Consider the following 24,894-nt stretch of genomic DNA (forward strand, 5'->3'; position numbering starts at 1 on the left):
AGAATTACATACACAGCTTAAACGTGTACGTATGTGTATTTATTATATTTTTTTCTATGGTTTTGGTTCATATAGTTCATATTTTACTAATTTCATATGAATAGTTACATTTGGTTGTTTTATTTTTCTTGGCACATTCACGATGGATATAAACTTCTGTTCTGAACGACTGAAGGTCCAAATACCTTTGCTTTTTATCTTCGCTATTTCACAATGACTACGCATTGAAGTTTGTCTATGGGCTGTTGGTGCGTTGTCTATGGCCAAATCCTACAACTATTGGGTCTTTGTCTATTATTGGGACTAAAGCAATTTATTGTTGTTGCGACGGATATAAAAAATATATTTATTTAAAATTATAAAAACATTTTCATGCAGCCTTAAACTTCAGTCTTGGTATGTATATTTTTATGAATCGCTTGTAATATTATCAGAAAATATGGTAATTTTAGCTTTTACTAAATAAATCAGCATATAAAGTCTGATAAATCTTTATGTCATTGAAAAAAGTAAATTTCCACTCCACTTGTCTATGAATAATGACTATAGACGTTTTGTCTATGGTTCTAAAATCAAATTTAACAGTTAGGCAAGTGAAAAAGTAATTTCCACTCCAATTGTCTTTGGATAATGACCATAAACATACTGTCTATGGTTCTAAAATCAAATTTTAACAGTTAGGCAAGTGAATGTGTTAAGTTTTGTATATTATGCATGTTTTATTTCGTGTTTGTGTTTATATTATCGGCCCGTGACATGACAGACTCGTCTTGACTTGTTCCCTCTTTGTAAAAGTTACTACTTTGTCAATATGTAAAAAAAACAACTAAATGAATAATAATGGTTCATGTATATTGTTGACCAGGATTATTTATAAATCCCAGTTTCTGGAGTGAATATTCCCATCCCTACTTTCAGAGAAAAAATTTCATGACAACTTTCCCCCCAAATCCCTAATATAAGCCAGACAGTTGGGTTTGCTCTTCTATCAACCAATCAGAAAGTTAAAATAAGACTCCCTTTAGATGAAAAACACCAAATTGCAAAACCCGAAGATTTACAGTCACCATCCAAAGTCTGTTCTGCAAGCTTACAAGTGTTTTGCATTAATAAATAAATAAATACACCGTTCCCTTCTTTTAAAGACCATTTTCACGACACCGTTTCTACTAAATATCTTACTCAGATCGGTTATTCTTTCATCCACCGTTTAGACAAAAAACTCTCATTCTCCTTTGGTTTAAAGGCCAAATTTTCAAACACAAATATTTCTTAATCCCTTTTTTCCTTTCGACCAGTTTAGCCCACTGTCCTTGAGACAGTAGGAGCAAGGCCGGCCCATTAGAGATTTTCCAGATGAGTAAAATTTCTTAGACTGACTTTTTGAAAATCAAAGCAAGAGTAAAACTTTACTAAATTCATAAGGCCATTTATACCACCGCGCGCCGTTTAACTCACTGGCGGGCAAATTCAAATGCCTTGGCAGGCCACGTGCCTGGGTTTGGCCAGTCTTGTTTCTGGATCACTTTCATCCCCTTTTCGGCTATTTGGGCCATGTTTTCTGTCCTTGAGACAGTACAGTTTCTAGACCAATTTTCCCCTTTCGGCTATTTGGGCCATATTTGTTCCCCGGACGGTACAGACAGGGCCAGCATGTGTCACGTGTGGTACAAACGGTGTGTGTGCGCTGAGCAGAGCACCCGTACGCAGCGGGCGACGCCGCCGCCACTGGATACGAGATGAGGCAGCTTCAGCAGCAGAATGCAAGACTCAGAGACACCCTAGTGAGGCTGAGGGATCTGTCGGCCCATGATAAGCACCACATGCACAAGGTTATGAAGGTAAGACCAATGGAATATGTACCTTTTTCTTATATCGTTAAGAAACCTTTTTGCTTGATGATAAATCAAGAGGCCGTTGCAGACTCGTTGTGCGATGGGATATGTTTATATTATAGTATTAAGGACTGTATTAGCTTGAGAGCTTCAGCAGCAGAATGCAAGACTCAGAGACACCCTGGTCAGGCTGAGGGATCTCTCGGCCCATGATAAGCACCATATGCACAAGGTTATGAAGGTAAGAACCCTATCTGTAGGCCTTGAGAGTCCAAATTTGCTTGATAACTTTAGCAGCAGGAGGTTAGATTCGAGGCTACGGAACTCCTCGACGTATCCACAATGGAAAATGCACCTTTTGCTGGCGTCTTTAGAGTACTCTTTTGCTTGGATGATACGCCGCTGGATACGAGATGAGGCAGCTTCAGCAGCAGAATGCAAGATTGAGAGACACCCTGGTCAGGCTGAGAGACCTGTCAGCCCATGACAAGCACCATATGCACAAGGTTATGAAGGTAAGACCAAAGGAATATGTACCTTTTTCTTATAGAGTTAAGAAACCTTTTTGCTTAATGCTAGCAATTAAAAAACTACGCAGACTCGTTGTGCGATGGGATATGTACCTAAAACTTATAGTATTAAGGATTGTATTAGCTTGAGAGCTTCAGCAGCAAAATGCAAGATTGAGAGACACCCTGGTCAGGCTGAGGGATCTGTCGGCCCATGATAAGCACCATATGCACAAGGTTATGAAGGTAAGAACCCTATCTGTAGGCCTTTATAGTCCAAATTTGCTTGATAAATTTTGCAGCAGGAGGTTAGATTCGAGGCTACGGAACTCCTCGACGTATCCACAATGGAAAATGCACCTTTTGCTGGCGTCTTTAGAGTACTCTTTTGCTTGGATGATACGCCACTGGATACGAGATGAGGCAACTCCAGCAGCAGAATGCAAGATTGAGAGACACCCTAGTGAGGCTGAGGGATCTGTCAGCCCATGACAAGCACCATATGCACAAGGTTATGAAGGTAAAAACCCTATCTGTAGGCCTTTAGAGTCCAAATTTGCTTGATAACTTTAGCAGCAGGAGGTTAGATTCGAGGCTACGGAACTCCTCGACGCATGGTTCATTTATGAAGATAAGCACAATGGAATATGCACCTTATGCTATCATCTTTAGGAGTCTTTCTGGTTTGATGATACGTCACTGGATACGAGATAAGGCAGCTTTATCAGTAGACAATACAGGACAAGCGTCATATACAAAGTTATGAAGGTAAGTTCTTTTTTTAATTGGCACTAAGTCCCTTACCTAGCTACAAAAATGCCATGTATGTCTTTGACACATTCCTTAAATTGTATGAAAGAAAAAAGTTTCTTTTAAATATATTGGGACGTGTAAAAGTGCTCTTTAAAAGCCAACTTACTATAATCGATTTTACAAACTGTTCCGAAATATAAACTTTTTCCGCTTTCAGGACGTGGAACAATACAAATCGGAGATCGCAGAATTGAGCAGGACCAAAGAAAAGCTCTCCAGCAGAGTGGAAGAGCTGGAGGCCATCGTGGCAGACTTGAGGGAACAAGTGGACGCTGCTTTGGGAGCTGAGGAAATGGTCGAACAGCTCGCTGAAAAGAAAATGGGGCTGGAAGACCAGGTGAGTTGTATTTGACAGTTGACGATCATGAAACTGTGTGGACTATGGAGAAACTGTCCAGCGGTGTTGAGGAGCTGGATCAACAATGAATCTGATCGGTGTTTCGATAGTCCGGTCGCCGAGCACGTAGAATTTCGTCAAATGACTATATTGCTATCGCGATCGCACACTCGCTGTGGCCGTCCTTCGCACACTCGCGACAGCAATATAATTACGCGCGAGCGATAAGGATGGGTAGCTTGGGGTCATTGGACGAAATTGTACGTGCTCGGTGACCAGACTTTAGTCTTGCCAGCGATCCTTTTTATAATATAAAATATTTATGGTTTTTTACTTTTTATTGTCATTGTTTTGTCTTTTTTTGAAGTTTTGTCTTGATGGAAAATATACTCAGTTTGGCCCTGAAGTTGACATAATGCAGCCTACTCTCTTGGGTCGTAACTATGATGTACCTACATGATTTTTTCCAATATTTAAATAGTTTTTCTGTTTTTCGTGGTACAGATGGATCGAAAAAAAAAAGGAAATAGTCCCATCGTTCTTGACATAAGTGGGTACAAAACGTGATGATTTTATGTATGTGGTTTGTGGAATATTAGAAGAAGTAGTAATCAATTTATAAAATTTCCAGGTGGAACAACTAAAGCAAGACGTTTCCGAGCTGGAAGCGTTGCAAGAAGTCCACGAACAACTAGTGGAGTCTAATAGGGAGCTAGAGATGGACTTGCGTGAAGAGTTGGAGATGGCCCACGCTGCTACCAGAGAGGTAGATAGATTGTTTTTATAAAATATTAGTTATTTGTGTTTACACTTACAGGGCAGATATGTATAGCCTGACCAGGAACATAAAAACCCTGGCATAGAGGCGCGTCAATCGCATTGGATAGTGCAACACTGAGTACAGTCGTACATGTGTTAAATTAATAGGCTAAATTTATGTATCAGGATTCAGGATTACGGGCTAATTTGATATTTTCATAAATTTACGAAAAAATATTATTAAAGGTAACCTGGTTTAAATAAATTAAATGAAACCATCAATCGAGCTAGTAGGATTTATTTTATTATTCATCAATAATCAAATTCAGAACTTGAATATTCAACTGCAATGTCTGCTCATGAACGCTTCAAACTCGGTACCTACTTCTTTCCCAATTCCATAAAATTCAAAACTTAGAAAGTGACAAAAAACTTTAAAATAGGTAGTTGAAACAGACTACAGCTAATTTTCATAGTGGACTGTACTATACGATAAACATGTCAGTCAATTTGACAACCTTTGTCGGAAACATTATTCAATGAAAATATTGTCCGAACCCTTAGTATTTCTCTTCGACAAATACATTAACACATTGTGAACCACTTTTCTTTCACAACTATAAAAATATTTTAGCAATTTAATTCACAAAATCAATTGCACACATTTAAAATAAAGTTTGTTTACACTTTGACAACAATAGACTGACATGCAAGGTGACATGTCAATGAAGTTTTCAGTTACTGTTGCCATTAAAAGAAATTAGTACCATTAGTTTTCCGCAACATGGCGAGGGTTTTTATGTTCCTGGTCAGGCTATACTATCCTAGACTGCATCCCACTTAGGCCGGGTAGCAGAGAAAATGGCGAAAATGAGGTTTTCATTTTTGAGGTACTAAACAGTAAAATTAAAGGCTAAGATTTTTTTAGGCATAGTTGAGGATATTTTCTAGGGCTATTAATGGATGGAAACACAATTTGATGAAGTTGACTCGATAGAATAAATTAACAAAGTTACCTCTATTCGTTTTCTATTTATGGTTTTATTTTTAAAATAAGCGATTTGAGATTCTGAATCTTTTACTAAACTAAAGTTCAAAAATAACTTGAGGGCTTTTAACGGATGAAATTTTTATATTGTGTCTTATTGCGCGGTGGCGCTTACGGAGGACGGACGTGTGTCAGTTTTTTGGCTGTGACAGTTCGCGATTTGTCAATATTTTGACAATGATGACTTTGATGAGTCACAGTATAATAATATCAGTGTTACTGGAGAAAGCTAAAATTTTTTGCGCCATATACCTACCTACTTTAGCAGAAATACCAAGCCTTAACATCAGGTGTAATTGTGGTCAAATAACTGCCTTGTTATGCATAAAAAAACATTGTCCCGTTAACCCCTCGTAAGCTCAATATGCTTGTGTCACCACAATGGTGTTAAACTGTGTTTGAACAAAATAAATTATTTTTATTTCTTTCTTTCATTTAGGCTGTTACGGAATCTTTTATTTCAATCCGATTTAGGCCCTTATTAAAGTTGAACTCTAGTTTAAATTGACATTTAGTATGGAAATGTCATATTAAACCAGTGTTCGTTAATATCCCATGAAGTTATTATTCCTTTGAAATAGAGCAACAAACACGAGCTGTAAAGCGAAACTTAATTTGAATGACACTGCATGTTATTTGTGTCAGTGTCAGAATTATTTCACTGTTTTTTACAATAAATCAATCACTGAACCAGTCACCACGTTTCTGAAGCACTATTTCTCACAAACATCCACGATTTCACTCATGTGAAATCTAAAAATATCTTAAAGATCAAATTTTCAGCGTGCCAATAAGTGCTAACCAACCGTCAAATAGTTGCGAAAAACGGTTCTGTTTGATGTGACGTGAGGACACTTGCATGCAGGGCACCCCCTCATCCGTGATAAAATCCTAACGACATTAAAAACACTCACGCAATCACTTTTGCGGTTATTTCAGACAATGTACAAAATCTTAATTTCTTTTTCATTTACGCAGGCGGTGCGAGAAAGAGAGGCCGCACTAGAGACGATCATGGACCGCGACGCCACGATCCTGAAGTTCAGAGAGCTGGTGCAGAAGATGACTGAGCAGTACAACGAGATCAGAACGCAGCTGGAGTCTAAGCAAGGTATGGTGTTATTGCTACATCAAAGCAGGAGCCTAGGACGCCCACCCACAAGGTGGACCGACGACCATGAGGTCGTCCTTTACGAAAAAGAAGACCTTTAGAGTAGGCGCACACCGTTGATTTTTAGTTGGCCGATAGTTGTGCCCGATTTTAAATTGTATGAAGAATCGGCCAAATCGAATCGGTGTAGTGTGCGCACTCCCATACATGCTCATACTGATCAACTGTCCGACTAAACTATCGGCCGACGAAAAATCAACGGTGTGCGCCTACTCTTATGAAAAAGTAGCAACTGGGCAACATGGGAAGCATTGGGGGAGGCCTATGTTCAGCAGTGGACGTCCTATGGCTGAGATGATGATGATGACTGTTGTCCCTGCGAACTTCGTATTCTATATTCATCAGGCATAATAGGATTTTAAAGGTCAGCGCATACAGAAACGGGAAGCGCGGGGAAGCGGTCGCGATCCGGGACGATATTTATTTGAAAAAAAAAAGAAAAGAAAGAAAAAGTATAGTTTTAGAACCTATTAAATAAAAAAAATCAAACAAATCCTTCTTTATAATATTAACTAGCGACCCTACCCTGTTTCGCACAGGTACATTATACTTACATAAAAACCTTTCTCTTAAATCACTCTATCTAACAAAAAACCGCATTAAATCCGTAGTTTTAAAGATATAAGAATACAGACGGACCCGCATCAAAATCCGTTGCGTAGTTTTAAAGATGTAAGCATACAGAGGGACAGACAGCGAAAAGGGATTTTGTTTTATACTATGTAATGATGTATAGCAGCGGTTCCCGAAAGGTGGTCCGCGGAACCCTGGGGTTCCGTGGAAAGGCCGCAAGGGTTCCGTAAAAAATATTATCCCACGTTTCGTGACCGACGTTGTTCGCTCGCACCGACTTGTTTACGCACAAGGGAGGGGCAGGGCGTGCGGGCGGAGTAGCACGGGTGTTTCGCTAGGAAAAGTATAATCAATTAGGGTTCCTTGGCAAAAAAAAATTGGGAAACCCTGATGTATAGTGCAAGTATGTTAATGTTATATTTTGTCCTTCCCAGGATCCCCAGCCCCCAGCGAGCAAGAATCCACCCCCGAACCAACAGCCCGAAGCTCCCCGCCAGTGGAACTAGGCTCGCTAGTGCACCTGTCGCGCGCCTCCACGCGCTCCATAGACCTGCAGTTGCGCGCGCTCGAGCTGGCCCAGGCCCGGGCCAGGGCGGACATGCTCGCCGCCTGTCTGCCCGACCACTTCATGGCGTGCGCTGGTGAGACTACTTCCAGGTCCATAGAGCAGCAGCTGAGGACTTTCCAGCTGTCCCAAGTGTGTTTTAGCGCTCCTAGGTACGTTACACCAGTCCTGGACGCGGTTGAGACACTTCCGAGCTATCCCAGTCACCTTAAAAGCGCCCCAGACGCTTCCCAGCAGTTTTGAGACACTATCCAGCAGTCCCAGACGCCTTATAGGAAACCCAGGTCCTTCCAGCAGCCTCAAGCGCTTTCCAGCAGTCTCAAGCGCTTCCCAGCAGTCTCAGACGCTTTCTAGGAGACCCAGATTCCTTCTAGGTATCCCAGCACATTCTAGACACTTCTCAGCAGTCCCAGGCGCGTCCCAGCTGTCTCAAGAGTGACCCAGCTGTCTTAATCGCTAGCGCAGCATCACAGCTCTTGCGTCACTATAGCAAGCTAGTGCCAGGCCTCTGCTCCCCGCCAGTGACAGACGCAATCTAGATGCCCCAGACGCTTCTTAGCAACCCCAGGCGCCTTCCAGGTGTCCCAGGCGCGTGTTCGATATTTTTCAGCAACAGCTCTCTCAGTCACTAGCGAAGCTTCACATCTTGCGTCACTATAGCAAGCTAGTGGCAGGTCCCTGCTCCCCGCCAGTGGAGCCGGGCTCGCTAGTGCACCTGTCGCGCGCCTCCACGCGCTCCATAGACCTGCAGTTGCGCGCGCTCGAGCTGGCCCAGGCCCGGGCCAGGGCGGACATGCTCGCCGCCTGTCTGCCCGACCACTTCATGGCGTGCGCTGGTGAGACTACTTCCAGGTCCATAGAGCAGCAGCTAGGGGCTTTCCAGCAGCCTCAAGCGTGGTTCAGCTGTCTCAAGCAAGCTTCAACTGTCCTAGGCGCCTTTCAGCTGTCTAGGTGCCTTCCAGCTATCGCAGGCGCCTTCCAGCTGTCTCAGGCGCCTTCCAGCTGTCTCAGGCGCCTCCGGCTGTCTCAAGCGCTTTCCAGCAGTCTCAAGCGCTTCCTAAGAGTCCCAGGCGCTTTCCAGATATCCCTTAGCGTCCTAGATATCCTAGTCGCTTTCCAGCAGTCTCAAGCGCTTCCCAGCAGCACTAGGCGCTTTCCAGGTGGCCTAAGCGCGTCCCAGACACTTCTAAGCAGCCTCAGTCGCTTTCCAGCAGTCTCAGAGTGACCCAGCTGTCTCAGTCACTAGCGCAGCATCACATCTTGCGTCACTACAGTAAGCTAGTGGCAGGTCCCTGCTCCCCGCCAGTGGAGCCGGGCTCGCTAGTGCACCTGTCGCGCGCCTCCACGCGCTCCATAGACCTGCAGTTGCGCGCGCTCGAGCTGGCCCAGGCCCGGGCCAGGGCGGACATGCTCGCCGCCTGTCTGCCCGACCACTTCATGGCGTGCGCTGGTGAGACTACTTCCAGGTCCATAGAGCAGCAGCTGAGGACTTTCTAGCTGTCCCAAGTGTGTTTTAGCGCTCCTAGGTACGTCACACCAGTCCTGGACGCGGTTTAGACACTTCCGAGCTGTCCCAGTCACCTTAAAAGCGCCCCAGACGCTTCCCAGCAGTTTTGAGACACTATCCAGCAGTCCCAGATGTCTTATAGGAAACCCAGGTCCTTCCAGCTGCCTCAAGCGCTTTCCAGCAGTCTCAAGCGCTTTCCAGCAGTCTCAAGCGCTTCCCAGCAGTCTCAGATGCTTTATAGGAGACCCAGATTCCTTGCAGGTGTCCCAGCACATTCTAGACACTTCTAAGCAGTCTCAGTCGCGTTCCAGCAGTCTCAAGAGTGTCACAGCTGTCTCAGTCGCTAGCACAGCTTCACATCACTATAGTAAGCTAGTGGCAGGTCCCTGCTCCTCGCCAGTGGAGCCGGGCTCGCTAGTGCACCTGTCGCGCGCCTCCACGCGCTCCATAGACCTGCAGTTGCGCGCGCTCGAGCTGGCCCAGGCCCGGGCCAGGGCGGACATGCTCGCCGCCTGTCTGCCCGACCACTTCATGGCGTGCGCTGGTGAGACTACTTCCAGGTCCATAGAGCGGCAGCTAAGGACTTTTCAGCTGTCCCAAGTGTGTTTTAGCGCTTCCAGCTCTCACAGGCGCCTTCCAACTGTCCCAGGTACGTTCCAGCAGTCCCAGAAGCGACCCAGGTGCTTTCCAGCCGTCTCAGACACTTTCTAGGAGATCCAAGCGCTTTTCAGCAGTTTCAGGCGCTTTCCGGCAGTCTCAAGCGCTTCCTAGCATTTCTAGACGCTTTCCAGGTGGCCCAGGCGCGTCCCAGACACTTCTCAGCAGTCCCAGACGGCTTATATCATGCAAAATTTATTATTTATTATCTAGAATTTGTTTATTAATTAATTCTGTTTAAACAGAATTTAATAATTTGTATAATTTTTTCACTTATAATTTTATTGTAATCCATGTGGTGACTAAACATGTAAGCGCTTTGGGTTTTCTGTAAGCTTATTATGTTACTCATTAAATAAATAAATAAATAAAAAAGTATGTCTCTAAAGAGATCCTACATTATTAATATGGTGATATCATGCTCACAAATGCATAAATAAATTATCCTAGTTCCAAGCAGTTATTTTCATGAAACTAATCTTGTGTCTTGTTACAGGTGACCACGACGCCATATTGCTGATCCTACTCCTGCAGAGATTGAACACGAAGGCTGAAATCATACTGGGGCAGATCAGAGAAAGGTAAAATTAAAGGACAATGACCAAAAATGTATGGAGTGTGGTCCAAATGTCCACCACTAACGAGACCTATGTAGTAAAATAGTCTACTAAATACTGATTCATTAAAACCAAACCGCAATCAAAAATATGCTGTCAGTAAAAAGTTATGACTGAATGAAAAGTCTGTTTTTTACCTTTTCATCCGAAAAATGTTCTTGATATAATTCTATCCATTGCACATTTTGGACTAATCTACGCATGTTATGTCATGTCGCATGTGGCGCGAGGTTATAGATGAACTTTATTAAATATACTAGCTGTGACTACGACTTTGTACGCGTGAGAATTGTTAGAATAATATTTCCCAATTTTACAACATTTGTCTTTACTGCTGCGCCCCTATTGGTTGTTGGGTGATGTTATTTATCTTAAAACCATCCTTGATAAATGGGCTATCCATAACAAAAAGATTTTTTCAAATCGGACCAGTAGTTCCTGAGATTAGCGCGTAAACTACTACATTTTTTCAAACAGTCATAACTTTTTACTGACAGCTTATTTTTTTTTCGTCCCATACTGAAAGTTAATCTCTATTTATTGGACTATAAGCCAATACAGGTCTCATTGGTGGTGGACATTTGGACCACTTTTGGTCATTGTCCTTTATTTACTTTTTGCACAGCAGACCTTGACTGATAAAAAATAATATAAAGACGGATTTACTTTTATCCAACGTGTTGTCGTGCATTTATTCTAATAAAAGTCTTATCACTATCATCCTCTTTTTACTTCGTAATAAATGGGTTCCAGTAAATGATCATTCGTTCGTTTCAGCCAAATGACGTCCACTGCTGGACCGGTCCTGCGCTGCATCCCGAACGAATTACGTAGTTAATGTAACCATAATTTTGGCAGGTTCCCAGCTGTGAACGTGTGGGATAGGGAAGCGGTAACGAAGACCCATACAGCTGTGCAATACAGCTTCCGGTGTCAACTGGAGTATCAGCTGTACATGATACAGGTATTTATTTGGGACCAACAAAGTGATTACAGGGTGTTTTTATGACGTCAAACGTAACTTCAAAGTATGCTCTGTCACGTCATAATAGATTAGAGAACATTAAGATTTCGATTTTTGACATTAACAGCAGTTAACATTAGTAGTATTGATACTATAGATAGATAGTATAGTTTCCGTAACGGAATGATAATCATTGTCCTGCATAAAAAAAATACTCGCAGTTCCTAATTTCTTCATTTCGGGACTATTCCCATCTCTCGTTCCCAACTCCTGTTTACTCGGAATCAAACTTCAAGTTTGTCCCGGGGGAAAGTTAAACTGTCATTGGACCCGCAACGAAATTAATCAGAAGAACATAGAAGGAGTTCGTTCGTTAAACTTTCCGTCATTACAATATTGCAAAGCGGATGACAGGTGAGAAACAAAGGTTTAAGAAAAGATATGCACCAATATAATTTCTTCTTTTCTCCCCAGTGCATGGTCTGCATGTGGACCGAAGCCCTAGACTCGTGCACGCCGGAACAACTGCTGCGAGCGGCCAGCGCGCTTCCAGACGCGGCGCAGCAGGAGAAAGCTTTGGACGCCGCCTGCCAGCTGCTCAAATCTAACGAACTTGACGAAAACTGCTCGCTTGACGGTGAGTAAGGTGGACCGACGACCTCATGGAGGTAGCAGGAAGGCGCTAGATGCAGGCCGCTACCAACCGACGTCACTAGAGATGGTTGAGACGAGGAGTGCTTGCTAAACAGTGAGTCATCATCATCATCATGCTTTCAGCCATAGGACGTCCACTGCTGAGACCGTTCCAGATTCGTCAGTTAGTAGTGGCCTCTCAACTAAAAGGGAGGAGCCTATCCATTACAAACCTGACGACGCCATATTGTGTCATTTCTGAGTGTTACACGTGTCAGAGGTGTTAAAATGTCAGATGTGTCAGAGTGTCAGACGTGTCAGAATCTATCACCATGTCAGAAGCCTTGTGGATTGGAAGCACGTGATATCAGCAGTAGTCTCTAGTATTTATCCGTGTTATCCCGCGACGTGTGGCTTTCTTGGTGAAAGACAATCACCGACCTTGTTTAGGGTCCACCTTAATCCCTTGCTAGCAGTGTTTAAGGTCAGACGCCCCCCCATTTGCGGGTCTTTTGGGACTGTTTTAAGTCTTAGGGTCGTTTCCACTGCCCCCAATGCAACTTGCTCTGTGGACCGAAGCCCTAGACTCGTGCACGCCGGAACAGCTGCTGCGAGCGGCCAGCGCGCTACCAGACGCGGCGCAGCAGGAGAAGGCTTTGGACGCCGCCTGCCAGCTGCTCAAGTCTAACGAACTGGACGAAAACTGCTCGCTGGACGGTGAGTGGACTGTTTAAGACACTAGGTGGACCGACGACCTCATAAAGGTAGCAGGAAGGCGCTGGACGCGGCCTGCTAGCGGTGAGTCATCATCATCATCATCATCTTTTCAGCCACAGGACGTCTACTGCTAAATATAGACTTTTCTAGATTGGGCAGTTGGTTGTGGCCTGCATCTAGCGCCTTCCTGCTATCGTCCAGAAGGGAACCTGACTCCACTAAAGACCTGACGACGTGACACATGGCGTCGCGATGGTATGTGTCATGTCTGAGTGTCATATGTGTCAGGAGACTTGTTAGATGTGGCAGAATTTCAAAAGTGTCAGAACATCAGACGTGAATGTGCCATGCTCGCCATCCATGTGATATTAGCAGTAGTTCGTGTTCCTCTCTCGGCATTTGGTTTCTTTATGAGAAGTTTCTCACTTCTCATAGAGAAACCAATTATTACGATCTTTAGGCGGAGAGCTTCACCTTAATTCTTTGCTAGTAGCTTTTAAGGTCACACACTGCCCCGTGGCGGGTCTCCTACGGTGAGTGGGACTGTTTTAAGTCCTAGGAGCTTTTCTGCACTGCTCCCAATGCAACTTGCTCTGTGGACCGAAGCCCTAGACTCGTGCACCCCGGAACAGCTGCTGCGAGCGGCCAGCGCGCTACCAGACGCGGCGCAGCAGGAGAAGGCTTTGGACGCCGCCTGCCAGCTGCTCAAGTCTAACGAACTGGACGAAAACTGCTCGCTGGACGGTGAGTGGACTGTTTAAGACACTAGGTGGACCGACGACCTCATGGAGGTAGCAGGAAGGCGCTGGACGCGGCCTGCCAGCTGCTCAAGTCTAACGAACTGGATGAAAACTGCTCGCTGGACGGTGAGTGGACTGTTCTACCAACAGATGGCGCTGGCACTAAAGTTGCTATGGCGGACATCATCGCGCCTACATTCCTGAATCGCGGTGACGAAGTTTTTTACCCTGACAAGTATATGTATATAGAAAGCCCTAGTGATACCAGACGCGGCGCAGCAGGAGAAGGCTTTGGACGCCGCCTGCCAGCTGCTCAAGTCTAACGAACTTGACGAGAACTGCTCGCTGGACGGTGAGTGGACTGTTTAAGACACTAGGTGGACCGACGATCTCATGGAGGTAGCAGGAAGGTGCTAGATACATGCCGCTACCAACCGACGTCACTAGATATGGTTGAGACGAGGACTGCTTGCTAAACGGTGAGTCATCATCATCATCATTTCAGCCACAGAACGTTCACTGCTGAGACCTTTCCAGATTGGCCAGTTAGTAGCGACCTTCCAACTAAAAGGGAGGGGTCAATCCACTATGACGTTAAGTGTCATACATGTCACAATATCAGACGTGTCGAAATGTCAGACATGTCAGAATGTCACTTGACGGTTACTCGCTGGTTTCGAGAACGCTGCGCCGCAGTCCGTGAAATTCAAGACAAAGGTCTAATACACAGTTATTCGCGCGGTCGGTGGCTATTGTATTGTTGAAACCTACGATTTTTATTTATTTGTCTAGTAATGCAAACTAATGCAACTAATAACAGCTGATGTAACCAGTTTTTCGAGGCCTAAACGATGTATTTCTTCTTTGTTAGATTCTTTTTTGATCTAAAATTTCTTTCCCAGGTGTGGAGCGCTGCTGGGGCTACCTCTCAGCCATGTGGTCGGCGCTCAACCTGTCTCCGCTAGAGGGAGCCGTTGTGTCTCGCGCGGCCGTCGCCCACGCCAGCTCCGCGCTAGACGCGTTAGCTAGGGCGCTGCATGCTGATGCTACTGCGCTTACTCATGTTACACAGGTAGACTCTATGTTCTAGGCCTTAAGGACTCAAGTTGCCTGTCTCAGGCAGAATCACAGTCCATTCTACGACCTAGGTATTAAGAGACATATAATGAACAGCAGAAAGCGCGGTGCTGTGTCGGCGCATCTCACATATGCAGAAGTAAACTCTAATGCCTTGACATTAAGGTAGTTTCTCGGAGCTACATCAGCCACTGCTAGAGTGACTCAGATGCAGAAGTAGGCTCTAATATGATGTTTAGGACTTTGTTCATTACGTAATTAAAAAATTGACCAAATACAGTGTGAGTCACGTTAAAGTGTACATAAATAGATGAAACTAGACCTATATTTATCGACAAAAAAGAGGTCAAAAAATTTTTGAGATTTTTTTTAAATTTTTTATAGATTTTTTTTTCTTCCAATTACTTATTGTAAAGAAAACGTAATAACTTTTAAACTAAGCGGTATATCCTGATAAAATAAAAACAGTAATAATGCTAAATAACAGGCGATACTAAAAAAATACATAAAATACACAAAAAAGGCCAAAAAAAAAAAAAAAAGATACTTTTTGAAAAAATTCTGCTTTTAAATTCGTGTTTTTTGGTTATTTGATAAATTTCTCCAAAAAATGCCCCTATAACCGGTGGTTTTTACTACTTTGTATTATTCTCTATCGTATTATCTTCGTAAAACCAAAAATCGCATGTCTCTATCCCTATCACAACATTTGCAATGATCGTTTGAACTAAGCCTCTCCGGGCGCGCTATTCAACGCTTCGTTAACAACGAAACTGAAAATGGCTCTAGCTAGATTTGTAATTTAGATAAAGACAAGTTAAATTTCAAATAAAAACAAAAGATTTCAAAGTAAAATAAGCATTTTAGTTAAAATTAAAATTTTCTCTACCTGCAGCGGAGAATAATGTTGTGGCAGGCCTTTGTTCAAACGCTCATAGCAAATGTTGTGATAGGGATAGAGACATGCGATTTTTTGTTTTACAAAGATAATACGATAGAGAATAATACAAAGTAATAAAAACCACCTGTTATAGGGGCATTTTTTGGAGAAATTGATCAAATAACCAAAAAAACACGGATTTAAAAGCAGATTTTTTTCAAAAAGTATTTTTTTAAATTATTTGTGGGCCTTTTTTGTGTATTTTATGTTTTTTTAGTATCGCCTGTTATTTAGCATTATTACTGTTTTTATTTTATCAGGATATACCGCTTAGTTTAAAAGTTATTACGTTTTCTTTACAATAAGTAATTGGAAGAAAAAAAATTCTATAAAAAATTTTAAAAAAATCTCAAAAATTTTTTGACCTCTTTTTTGTCGATAAAAATAGGTCTAGTTTCATCTATTTTCATATGTACACTTTAACGTGACTCACACTGTATATCATATCTGAGCACAACTTTTCTTTAAAAATACAGATCCCAAAAAGTGACGATCAGGCCGAAGGTGGAAGCGAGCTTCACCCGGAATCCTCAACCACGAAGGAACTGGCTATCTTACCTCTAACTGCCGGAACACAACAATGCTTTTATTTATCTTTATTTGTCTTTCCAGCAATCGGATCGCCAGTTAGAGCTGGGCCAGCTACACGAAGCCATCAGCACAGCCAGCGCTACGCTGCAGCAGCAACTGAAGAGCGTGCGCCGCCGCTTGCCTCCTGGTCCCAAGCTGCGCGCCGTGCCGCTGGACCCACAGGTGACGTCACCACCTATAGGCCTCCCCCAAGGATCCTGGTGCTTCTGCTAATGAGGTCACCACCTATAGGTCTCTCCCAAGGACACCGAGAGACTTGCAGACGTCTACAGACACTTCAGTAGCGGTCTAAGACCGTGACGTGGAGCTTCACTGATCATCGAAGCGTAAGGTGCTTTCCGCGAACTTCGCTAGTCTGCGCTTCCCGCATCCAGGTGCTTCCGACGACTGCTGACGATGCTGGTGACGTCACTACTGCTAGACACAGGCCTATAGACGCTCCAGCAGTAGCTTAACACTACCTCCCCCAAGGATCCAGGCGCTTCCCGCGTCTCTGGTCTACAATACGCGATGACCATCATCGCTTGACCTATAGGTTCATACTCATCCAGCAACTACTTGCCATAACCGATGGACCACCACTACTGGATATAAGTCTCTCCCAGCTACACGAAGCCATCAGCGCGGCCAGCGCCACGCTGCAGCAGCAGCTGAAGAGCGTCCGCCGCCGCCTGCCTCCTGGTCCCAAGCTGCGCGCCGTACCGTTAGACCCTCAGGTGACGTCACCACTGCTGACACAGGCTCATAATCATCTAGCATCTAGGACACAGCCCTATAGACACTCCCAACAACAGCTCAAGAGAGGCCCAGGTGACTGCCCTAAGGATCCACAATAACTGGTTCAACCAGGTCCCAAGCTGGACCCACTGGACTTACCCAAGGTCACAGAGAGATCTGTAGACATCTACAGATGCTCCAGCAGCGGCTCGATAGTGTCACCACCTATAGGCCTCTCCCAAGGACACCGTGAGAAGTATAGACTTGGACACAGGCCTACCGACGCTTCAGTAGCATTCCGTGATCTTCCAGGCGTTTCCCAAGACCTTCACTAGATCCCTTATGGCGGTGCCAAAGAAAGCAACACATGAGAGAAACACTACATCTCTGGTCACTATCACTGCTAGACATAGGTCCTCCCAAAGAATCCAGGTGCCTCGCCTGCACCAAGATTCCAGACACTTGATATGACCGCTGGTGACGTCATCATCAGCGCGGCCAGCGCCACGCTGCAGCAGCAGCTGAAGAGCGTCCGCCGCCGCCTGCCTCCTGGCCCCAAGCTGCGCGCCGTACCATTAGACCCTCAGGTGACGTAGATCTCCCCTAAGGATACTGAGAGATCTGTAGACACTTGCAGATGCTTCAGGAGCGGCTAGATAGTGTCACCACCTATAGGTCTGTCCCAAGGACACCGAAAAACCTGTAGACGTCTATTAGATGCTCCAGCAGCGGCTAGACAGTGTCACTACTTATAGGTCTGTCCCAAGAACACTGTGAGACCTAAAGACTTGGACACAGGCCTACCGACGCTTCAGTAGCCTTCCCTAAGGATCCAGGCGCTTTCCGCTACCTTTATCAGATCGGTGGGACTTACAAGACAGCCCTTATGGCGGAGCTAACGGGATCAGTTGACTTCGGAATCATTCAGGTCTACCTTTACAATACCTGAGGGAGTCACAGCCATATGATCACCGTCACTGCTCGACATAGGCTTATAGGATCACCCTTATACCACAGGTTTTATAGCCATTCTATGGGTGATTAGCTAGAAACCTACCCCCTTACTAATAAAACTTACACGCTCGTTGAACAGTGTTTTAAAGTGACGTATAGTAAAACAGTGTTCAACAACTGTGTAACTTTTTATTAGTAAGTTAGTCTAGATTAGCTAGAAACCTGCTAACTACAGTGTAGTTTACGGTAGTTGTAATAAGTGCTATTTTAATCTGAGTCTTATTTATTTGGTTCATCTATACATTGTTTTAATCTTTCAACCTTATCTTATTCTAATTGTACCTTCTTTCCTCAGTTGGTGGAACGCCTCCGCGGCGAATGCGCCAGCACCCTCTGGCGTTGCGTGCGCTGCGTCTGGCTCGCGGCCCGCGCGGCCTGCGCCTGCGCCGCCACCGCCGGCGAGCGCGGCGACCCCGCCCCCTTGCCGCATGCGACGTTGGCTCAGCTGTGGGCGGCAGCCGTTGACAAGTTATATCAACAGGTAACACAATGGGATAGAGTGCATTTTAGCTTGGTTATTTGTTGTGACTCTGGGTGCACTTTAGCGTGGCAACTTGCGCCGCTACTGCAGGCGAGCGCAGTGACGCTCGCACAGCTCTGGGCTGCAGCTGTTGACAAGCTATACCAGCAGGTAAGTGGGTGGAATAGAGCTCACTTTGGGGTAAAAATTAGCGATGATATAGGGTGCACTTTAGCGTGGTGAGCGCGGCGACCCCGCCCCCTTGCCGCATGCGACGTTGGCTCAGCTGTGGGCTGCAGCCGTTGATAAGCTGTATCAACAGGTAATACAACGGGATAGAGAGCATTTTAGTGTGACGAACGCGGCGACCCCGTCCCCTTGCTTCATGCGACGTTAACGCTGTTATGGGCTGCCGCTGTGGACAAGCTGTACCAGCAGATAAGTCGAAGAGATAGAGTGTAGATTGGCGCGGCAACCGGGGAAATATAGGGTGCACTTTAGCGTGACAACTGGTGGCGAGCGCGGCGACCCCGCCCCCTTGCCGCATGCGACGTTAGCGCAGCTGTGGGCTGCAGCTGTTGACAAACTGTATCAGCAGGTAAGTCATTGGCATAAGGTGTATTTTAGCTTGGTCATGTGTGGTGACATAGAGTGCACTTTAGCGTGGCGAGCGCGGCGACCCCGCCTCTTGCCGCATGCGACGTTAGCACAGCTCTGGGCTGCAGCCGTTAACAAGCTATGTCAGCAGGTAATACAACGACATAGTGTACACTTTAGCGTGGCAACTAGTGTCGCTATTGCGACCCCGCCCCCTCGCTACATGCGACACTTGCACAGCTGTGGGCTGTGGACAAGCTGTATCAACAAGTAAGCTGTGGACAAGGTGTAGAGTGTAAAATAGCGTGGCAGCTCGTGGTGAGATAGGGTGCATTTTGGCGTACAAGCGGCGACATAATGTACTTTAGCGTGCTCGCTCGCAGTGTCTTAGAGTGCATTTTAGGGTGACAACTGGCGATGAGCGTGGAGACCCCGCCTCCTTTCCTCATGCGACGTTCGCACAGAAGCTTTACCAGCAGACAAGTGTGTGGAATAAGGTGTAGTTTAGCGTGTTCTCTCGCAGTGACTTAGAGTGCATTTTAGCGTGGTAATTAGCGCCGCTACTCTGTCTCTGGCGCTGCGTGCGATGCGTCTGGCTCGCGGCCCGCGCGGCCTGCGCCTGCGCCGCCACCGCCGGCGAGCGCGGCGACCCCGCCCCCTTGCCTCATGCGACGTTGGCTCAGCTGTGGGCGGCAGCCGTTGATAAGCTTTATCAGCAGGTAAGTCGTAGAGATAGAGTGTAAATTGGCGTGGCAACTGGGAAAATATAGGGTGCACTTTAGCGTGACAACTGGTGGCGAGCGCGGCGACCCCGCCCCCTTGCCGCATGCGACGTTGGCTCAGCTCTGGGCTGCAGCTGTTGACAAGCTATATCAGCAGGTAAGTCATTGGCATAAGGTGTATTTTAGCTTAGTCATGTGTGGTGACATAGAGTGCACTTTAGCGTGGCGAGTGCGGCGACCCCGCCTCTTGCCGCATGCGACGTTAGCACAGCTGTGGGTTGCAGCCGTTGACAAACTTTATCAACAGGTAATACAACGGGATAGAGTGCACTTTGGTGTAGCAATAGCGATGATATATGGTGGACTTTAGCCTGCGCTTGCGCCGCGACCGCGGGCGATAAGTGCGTGGGATAAGGTATATTTCAGCATGGACACTAGGCGCAGCATAGGGTGCAATTTAGCCTGGCCACACCTGGTGATATAGAGCACACTTTAGCGTGGCAACTAGCGCCGCTACTCTTATGCCCGGTTTCACCATCATTCCCTAATTTTTAAGTGACCCCTATGTAAACAAAATTCCTGTTATGTGTTACCATAGGGGTCGCTTAAACATTAGGGATTGATGGTGAAAACGAGCATAAGTCTCTGGCGCTGCGTGCGATGCGTGTGGCTCGCGGCCCGCGCGGCCTGCGCCTGCGCCGCCACCGCCGGCGAGCGCGGCGACCCCGCCCCCTTGCCGCATGCGACGTTAGCACAGCTGTGGGCGGCAGCCGTTGACAAGCTATACCAGCAAGTAAGTGTGTGGCGTAGGGTTCAAATTGGCGTCTAAACTGGCGCAACATAAGGTGGACTTTAGCGTGGCTACCGCAGCAAGTGTGGAGACCCCGCCCCCTTGCCGCATGCGACGATGGCACAGCTCTTGGCTGCAGCCGTTGACAAGCTATATCAACAGGTAATACAACGGGATAGAGTGCATTTTAGCGTGGTGAGCGCGGCGACCCCGCCCCCTTGCCTCATGCGACGTTGGCGCAGCTTTGGGCGGCTACTGTGGACAAGCTGTATCAGCAGGTAATACAACGACATAGTGTACACTTTAGCGTGGCAACTAGTGTCGCTATTGCGACCCCGCCCCCTCGCTACATGCGACACTTGCACAGCTGTGGGCTGTGGACAAGCTGTATCAACAAGTAAGCTGTGGACAAGGTGTAGAGTGTAAAATAGCGTGACAGCTCGTAGTGATATAGGGTGCATTTTGGCGTAGCAACAAGCGGCGACATAATGTACTTTAGCGTGCTCGCTCGCAGTGACTTAGAGTGCACTTTAGCGTGGCTACTAGCGTCGCTACTTCATGCCCGTTTTCACCATCAACCCCTAATTTTAAGTGACCCCTATGGTAACAATTAACAGGAATTTTGTGGTCATAGGGGTCACTTAAACATTAGGGATTGATGGTGAAAACGGGCATTAGTCTCTGGCGCTGCGTGCGCTGCGTCTGGCTCGCGGCCCGCGCGGCCTGCGCCTGCGCCGCCACCGCCGGCGAGCGCGGCGACCCCGCCCCCTTGCCGCATGCGACGCTGGCTCAGCTGTGGGCTGCAGCTGTTGACAAGCTATATCAGCAGGTATGTCTGTGAAATAAGGTCTATTTTAGCTTGGTTATTTGTTGTGACATAGAGTGCACTTTAGCGTGCGAACGCGGCGACCCCGCCCCCTTGCCGCATGCGACGTTGGCTCAGCTGTGGGCCGCAGCTGTTGACAAGCTGTATCAGCAGGTAAGTCATAGAGATAGAGTGTATTTTGGCGTGCCACTCCAAGTGACATAGAGTGAACTCTAGCGTGCCCGCTTTTGGTGACATAGAGTGTACTTTAGGCGACCCCGCTCCGCTGCCGCATGCGACATCAGCAGGTAAGTGTGTGGGATAAGGTGCAGTTTAGCGTGCCCGATCGCGGTGACATACGGTGCATTTTAGCTTGTCATTTATCGCGGCGAGCGCGGCGACCCCGCTCCCTTACCGCATGCGACGTTGGCACAGCTGTGGGCCGCAGCTGTTGACAAGCTGTATCAGCAGGTAAGTCGAAGATATAGAGTGTAGATTAGCATTAGACACTAGGCGTAGCATTGGGTGCAATTTGGCGTAACCACTCCAATTGACATAGAGTGTAATTTAGCGTGGCAACTTCGTGCGAGCGCGGCGACCCCGCCCCCTTGCCGCATGCGACGTTGGCTCAGCTGTGGGCCGCTGCTGTTGATAAACTTTATCAGCAGGTAATAGAGCGCAGTTTGGTTTAGCAATTAGTAATGATATAGGGTGCACTTTAGCGTGGCAACTAGCGCGGGAGAGCGCGGCGACATGCGACGCTCGCACAGCTGTGGGCCGCAGCCGTTGACAAGCTGTCATCATCATCATCAACAACCCTTTACAGTCCACTGCTGGACTATGAGCCTCCTCCACTATAGTGGAGGGTTTTGCCATAATCTCCACGCTAGGCAGGCGGGTTGGGGATCGCAGTTTAAAAGATTGATGTTTTTCAGAGAGCGCTGCTGCCCATTCTCTGTTTGATGTGTAGTCCCTAAGTCGCCTCTAGTGCCAAGCTGTATCAGCAGGTAAGTCATTGGTATAAGGTGTATTTTAGCTTGCTACTTATCGCTGCGCCTGCGCCGCCACCGCCGGCGAGCGCGGCGACCCCGCCCCCTTGCCGTATGCGACGTTGGCCCAGCTGTGGGCTGCAGCTGTTGACAAGCTGTATCAGCAGGTAAGTCATAGGCATAGAGTGCAGATTGCAGTGGCAACTGGGGAAATATAGGGTGGATTTTAGCGTTGCAACTGGCGGGCGAGTGCGGTGACCCCGCCCCCTTGCCGCATGCGACGTTAGCACAGCTGTGGGCTGCAGCTGTTGATAAGCTGTACCAGCAGGTAAGTCTTAGAGATAGAGTGTATTTTAGTTTAGCAACTTGTGGTGACATAGAGTACATTTTAGCGTGATAACTTGCGCCGCCAATGCAACGTTAGCGCAGCTGTGGGCTGCTGCCGTTGACAAGCTATATCAGCAGGTAATACAATGGGATAGAGTGCACTTTAGCTTGGTTGTTTCTTGTAATATAGAGTGCATTTTGACGTGGCAACTAACGCGGGCGAGCGCGGCGACCCCGCCCCCTTGCCTTATGCGACACTCGCACAGCTGTGGGCTGTAGACAAGCTGATCATTTTAGCGTATCAACAAGCGGCGACATAATTTACTTTAGCGTGCTCGCTCGCAGTGACTTAGAGTGCATTTTAGCGTGGTAATTAGCGCCGCTACTCACTCTGGCGCTGCGTGCGATGGGTCTGGCTCGCGGCCCGCGCGGCCTGCGCCTGCGCCGCCACCGCCGGCGAGCGCGGCGACCCCGCCCCCTTGCCGCATGCGACATTAGCTCAGCTCTGGGCTGCAGCCGTTGATAAACTTTATCAGCAGGTAATACAACGGTATAGAGTGCACTTTGGCGTGGCAACTAGAGGAGAATAGAGTGCATTTTAGCGTGGTAATTAGCGCAGCTATTGCGGGCGAGCGCGGCGACTCCGCCCCCTTGCCGCATGCGACGCTGGCACAGCTGTGGGCCGCAGCCGTTGATAAACTTTATCAGCAGGTAAGTGTATGGCGTAGGGTTCAAATTGGCGTCGAAACTGGCGCGACATAAGGTGGACTTTAGCAAGTATATCCGTGGCATAAGGTGTATTTTAGCTTGTCATTTATCGCGGCGAGCGCGGCGACCCCGCCCCCTTGCCGCATGCGACGCTCGCACAGCTGTGGGCCGCAGCCGTTGACAAGCTGTATCAGCAGGTAAGTCGTAGAGATAGAGTGTATATTGCGTGGCAGCGCGTGGTGATATAGGGTGTACTTTAGCGTGGCAACCAGTGCCGCCACCGCCGGCGAGCGCGGCGACCCCGCCCCCTTGCCTCACGCGACGCTGGCACAGCTGTGGGCCGCAGCCGTTGACAAGCTGTATCAGCAGGTAAGTGGGTGGGATAAGGTGCAGAATAGCGTGGCAGCTCGTGGTGAGATAGGGTGCATTTTAGCGTAGCAACAAGCGGCGACATAATGTACTTTAGCGTGCTCGCTCGCAGTGACTTAGAGTGCATTTTAGCGTGACAACTGGCGACGAGCGTGGAGACCCCGCCTCCTTTCCTCATGCGACGTTCGCACAGAAGCTTTACCAGCAGACAAGTGTGTGGAATAAGGTGTATTTTAGCGTGTTCTCTCGTGGTGATATAGAGCACACTTTAGCGTGGCAACTAGCGCCGCTACTCTTATGCCCGGTTTCACCATCATTCCCTAATTTTTAAGTGACCCCTATGTAAACAAAATTCCTGTTATGTGTTACCATAGGGGTCACTTAAACATTAGGGATTGATGGTGAAAACGGGCATTAGTCTCTGGCGCTGCGTGCGCTGCGTCTGGCTCGCGGCCCGCGCGGCCTGCGCCTGCGCCGCCACCGCCGGCGAGCGCGGCGACCCCGCCCCCTTGCCTCATGCGACGTTAGCACAGCTCTGGGCTGCAGCCGTTGACAAGTTATATCAGCAGGTAAGTCGTAGAGATAGAGTGTATTTTAGCCTGACAACTGGCGCACCATAAGGTGCACTTTAGCGTGACAACTAGTGTCGCTATTGCGGGCGAGCGCGGTGACCCCGCCCCTTTGCCGCATGCGACGTGGGCACAGCTTTGGGCTGCAGCCGTTGACAAGCTATATCAACAGGTAATACAACGGGATAGAGAGCATTTTAGTGTGACGAACGCGGCGACCCCATCCCCTTGCTTCATGCGACGTTAACGCTGTTATGGTCTGCAGCTGTGGACAAGCTGTATCAGCAGGTAAGTGGGTGGTATAAGGTGCAGAATAGCGTGGCAGCTCGTGGTGAGATAGGGTGCATTTTAGCGTAGCAACAAGCGGCGACATAATGTACTTTAGCGTGCTCGCTCGCAGTGTCTTAGAGTGCATTTTAGCGTGACAACTGGCGATGAGCGTGGAGACCCCGCCTCCTTTCCTCATGCGACGTTCGCACAGAAGCTTTACCAGCAGACAAGTGTGTGGAATAAGGTGTAGTTTAGCGTGTTCTCTCGTGGTGATATAGAGCACACTTTAGCGTGGCAACTAGCGCCGCTACTCTCTCTGGCGCTGCGTGCGCTGCGTCTGGCTCGCGGCCCGCGCGGCCTGCGCCTGCGCCGCCACCGCCGGCGAGCGCGGCGACCCCGCCCCCTTGCCGCATGCCACGTTGGCACAGCTGTGGGCTGCAGCTGTTGACAAGCTGTATCAGCAGGTAAGTGGGTGGAATAAGGTGTATTTCAGCATGGACACCA

At 47.4% G+C, this 24,894-nt stretch overlaps 1 protein-coding gene across 1 annotated transcript in view; it reads left to right on the top strand.

Moving 5' to 3' along the window:
- Window positions 1-24,894, top strand: part of DCTN1-p150 (dynactin subunit 1) — a 58,250-nt gene that overhangs the window by 18,210 nt on the left and 15,146 nt on the right. Inside the window, exons 10-20 of the mRNA XM_028310688.1 lie at window positions 1,696-1,841; window positions 3,315-3,494; window positions 4,126-4,260; window positions 6,280-6,412; window positions 7,480-7,686; window positions 10,271-10,355; window positions 11,250-11,355; window positions 11,830-11,992; window positions 14,348-14,517; window positions 16,075-16,215; window positions 18,080-18,265. Of these exons, the coding sequence (XP_028166489.1) occupies window positions 1,696-1,841; window positions 3,315-3,494; window positions 4,126-4,260; window positions 6,280-6,412; window positions 7,480-7,686; window positions 10,271-10,355; window positions 11,250-11,355; window positions 11,830-11,992; window positions 14,348-14,517; window positions 16,075-16,215; window positions 18,080-18,265 (1,652 nt within the window). The remainder of the gene's footprint in view (window positions 1-1,695; window positions 1,842-3,314; window positions 3,495-4,125; window positions 4,261-6,279; window positions 6,413-7,479; window positions 7,687-10,270; window positions 10,356-11,249; window positions 11,356-11,829; window positions 11,993-14,347; window positions 14,518-16,074; window positions 16,216-18,079; window positions 18,266-24,894) is intronic.

The sequence above is a fragment of the Ostrinia furnacalis genome, unplaced genomic scaffold, assembly GCF_004193835.3.
Source record: "Ostrinia furnacalis isolate ACB-3 unplaced genomic scaffold, ASM419383v2 OfSCF3063, whole genome shotgun sequence".
NCBI lineage: Eukaryota > Metazoa > Arthropoda > Insecta > Lepidoptera > Crambidae > Ostrinia > Ostrinia furnacalis.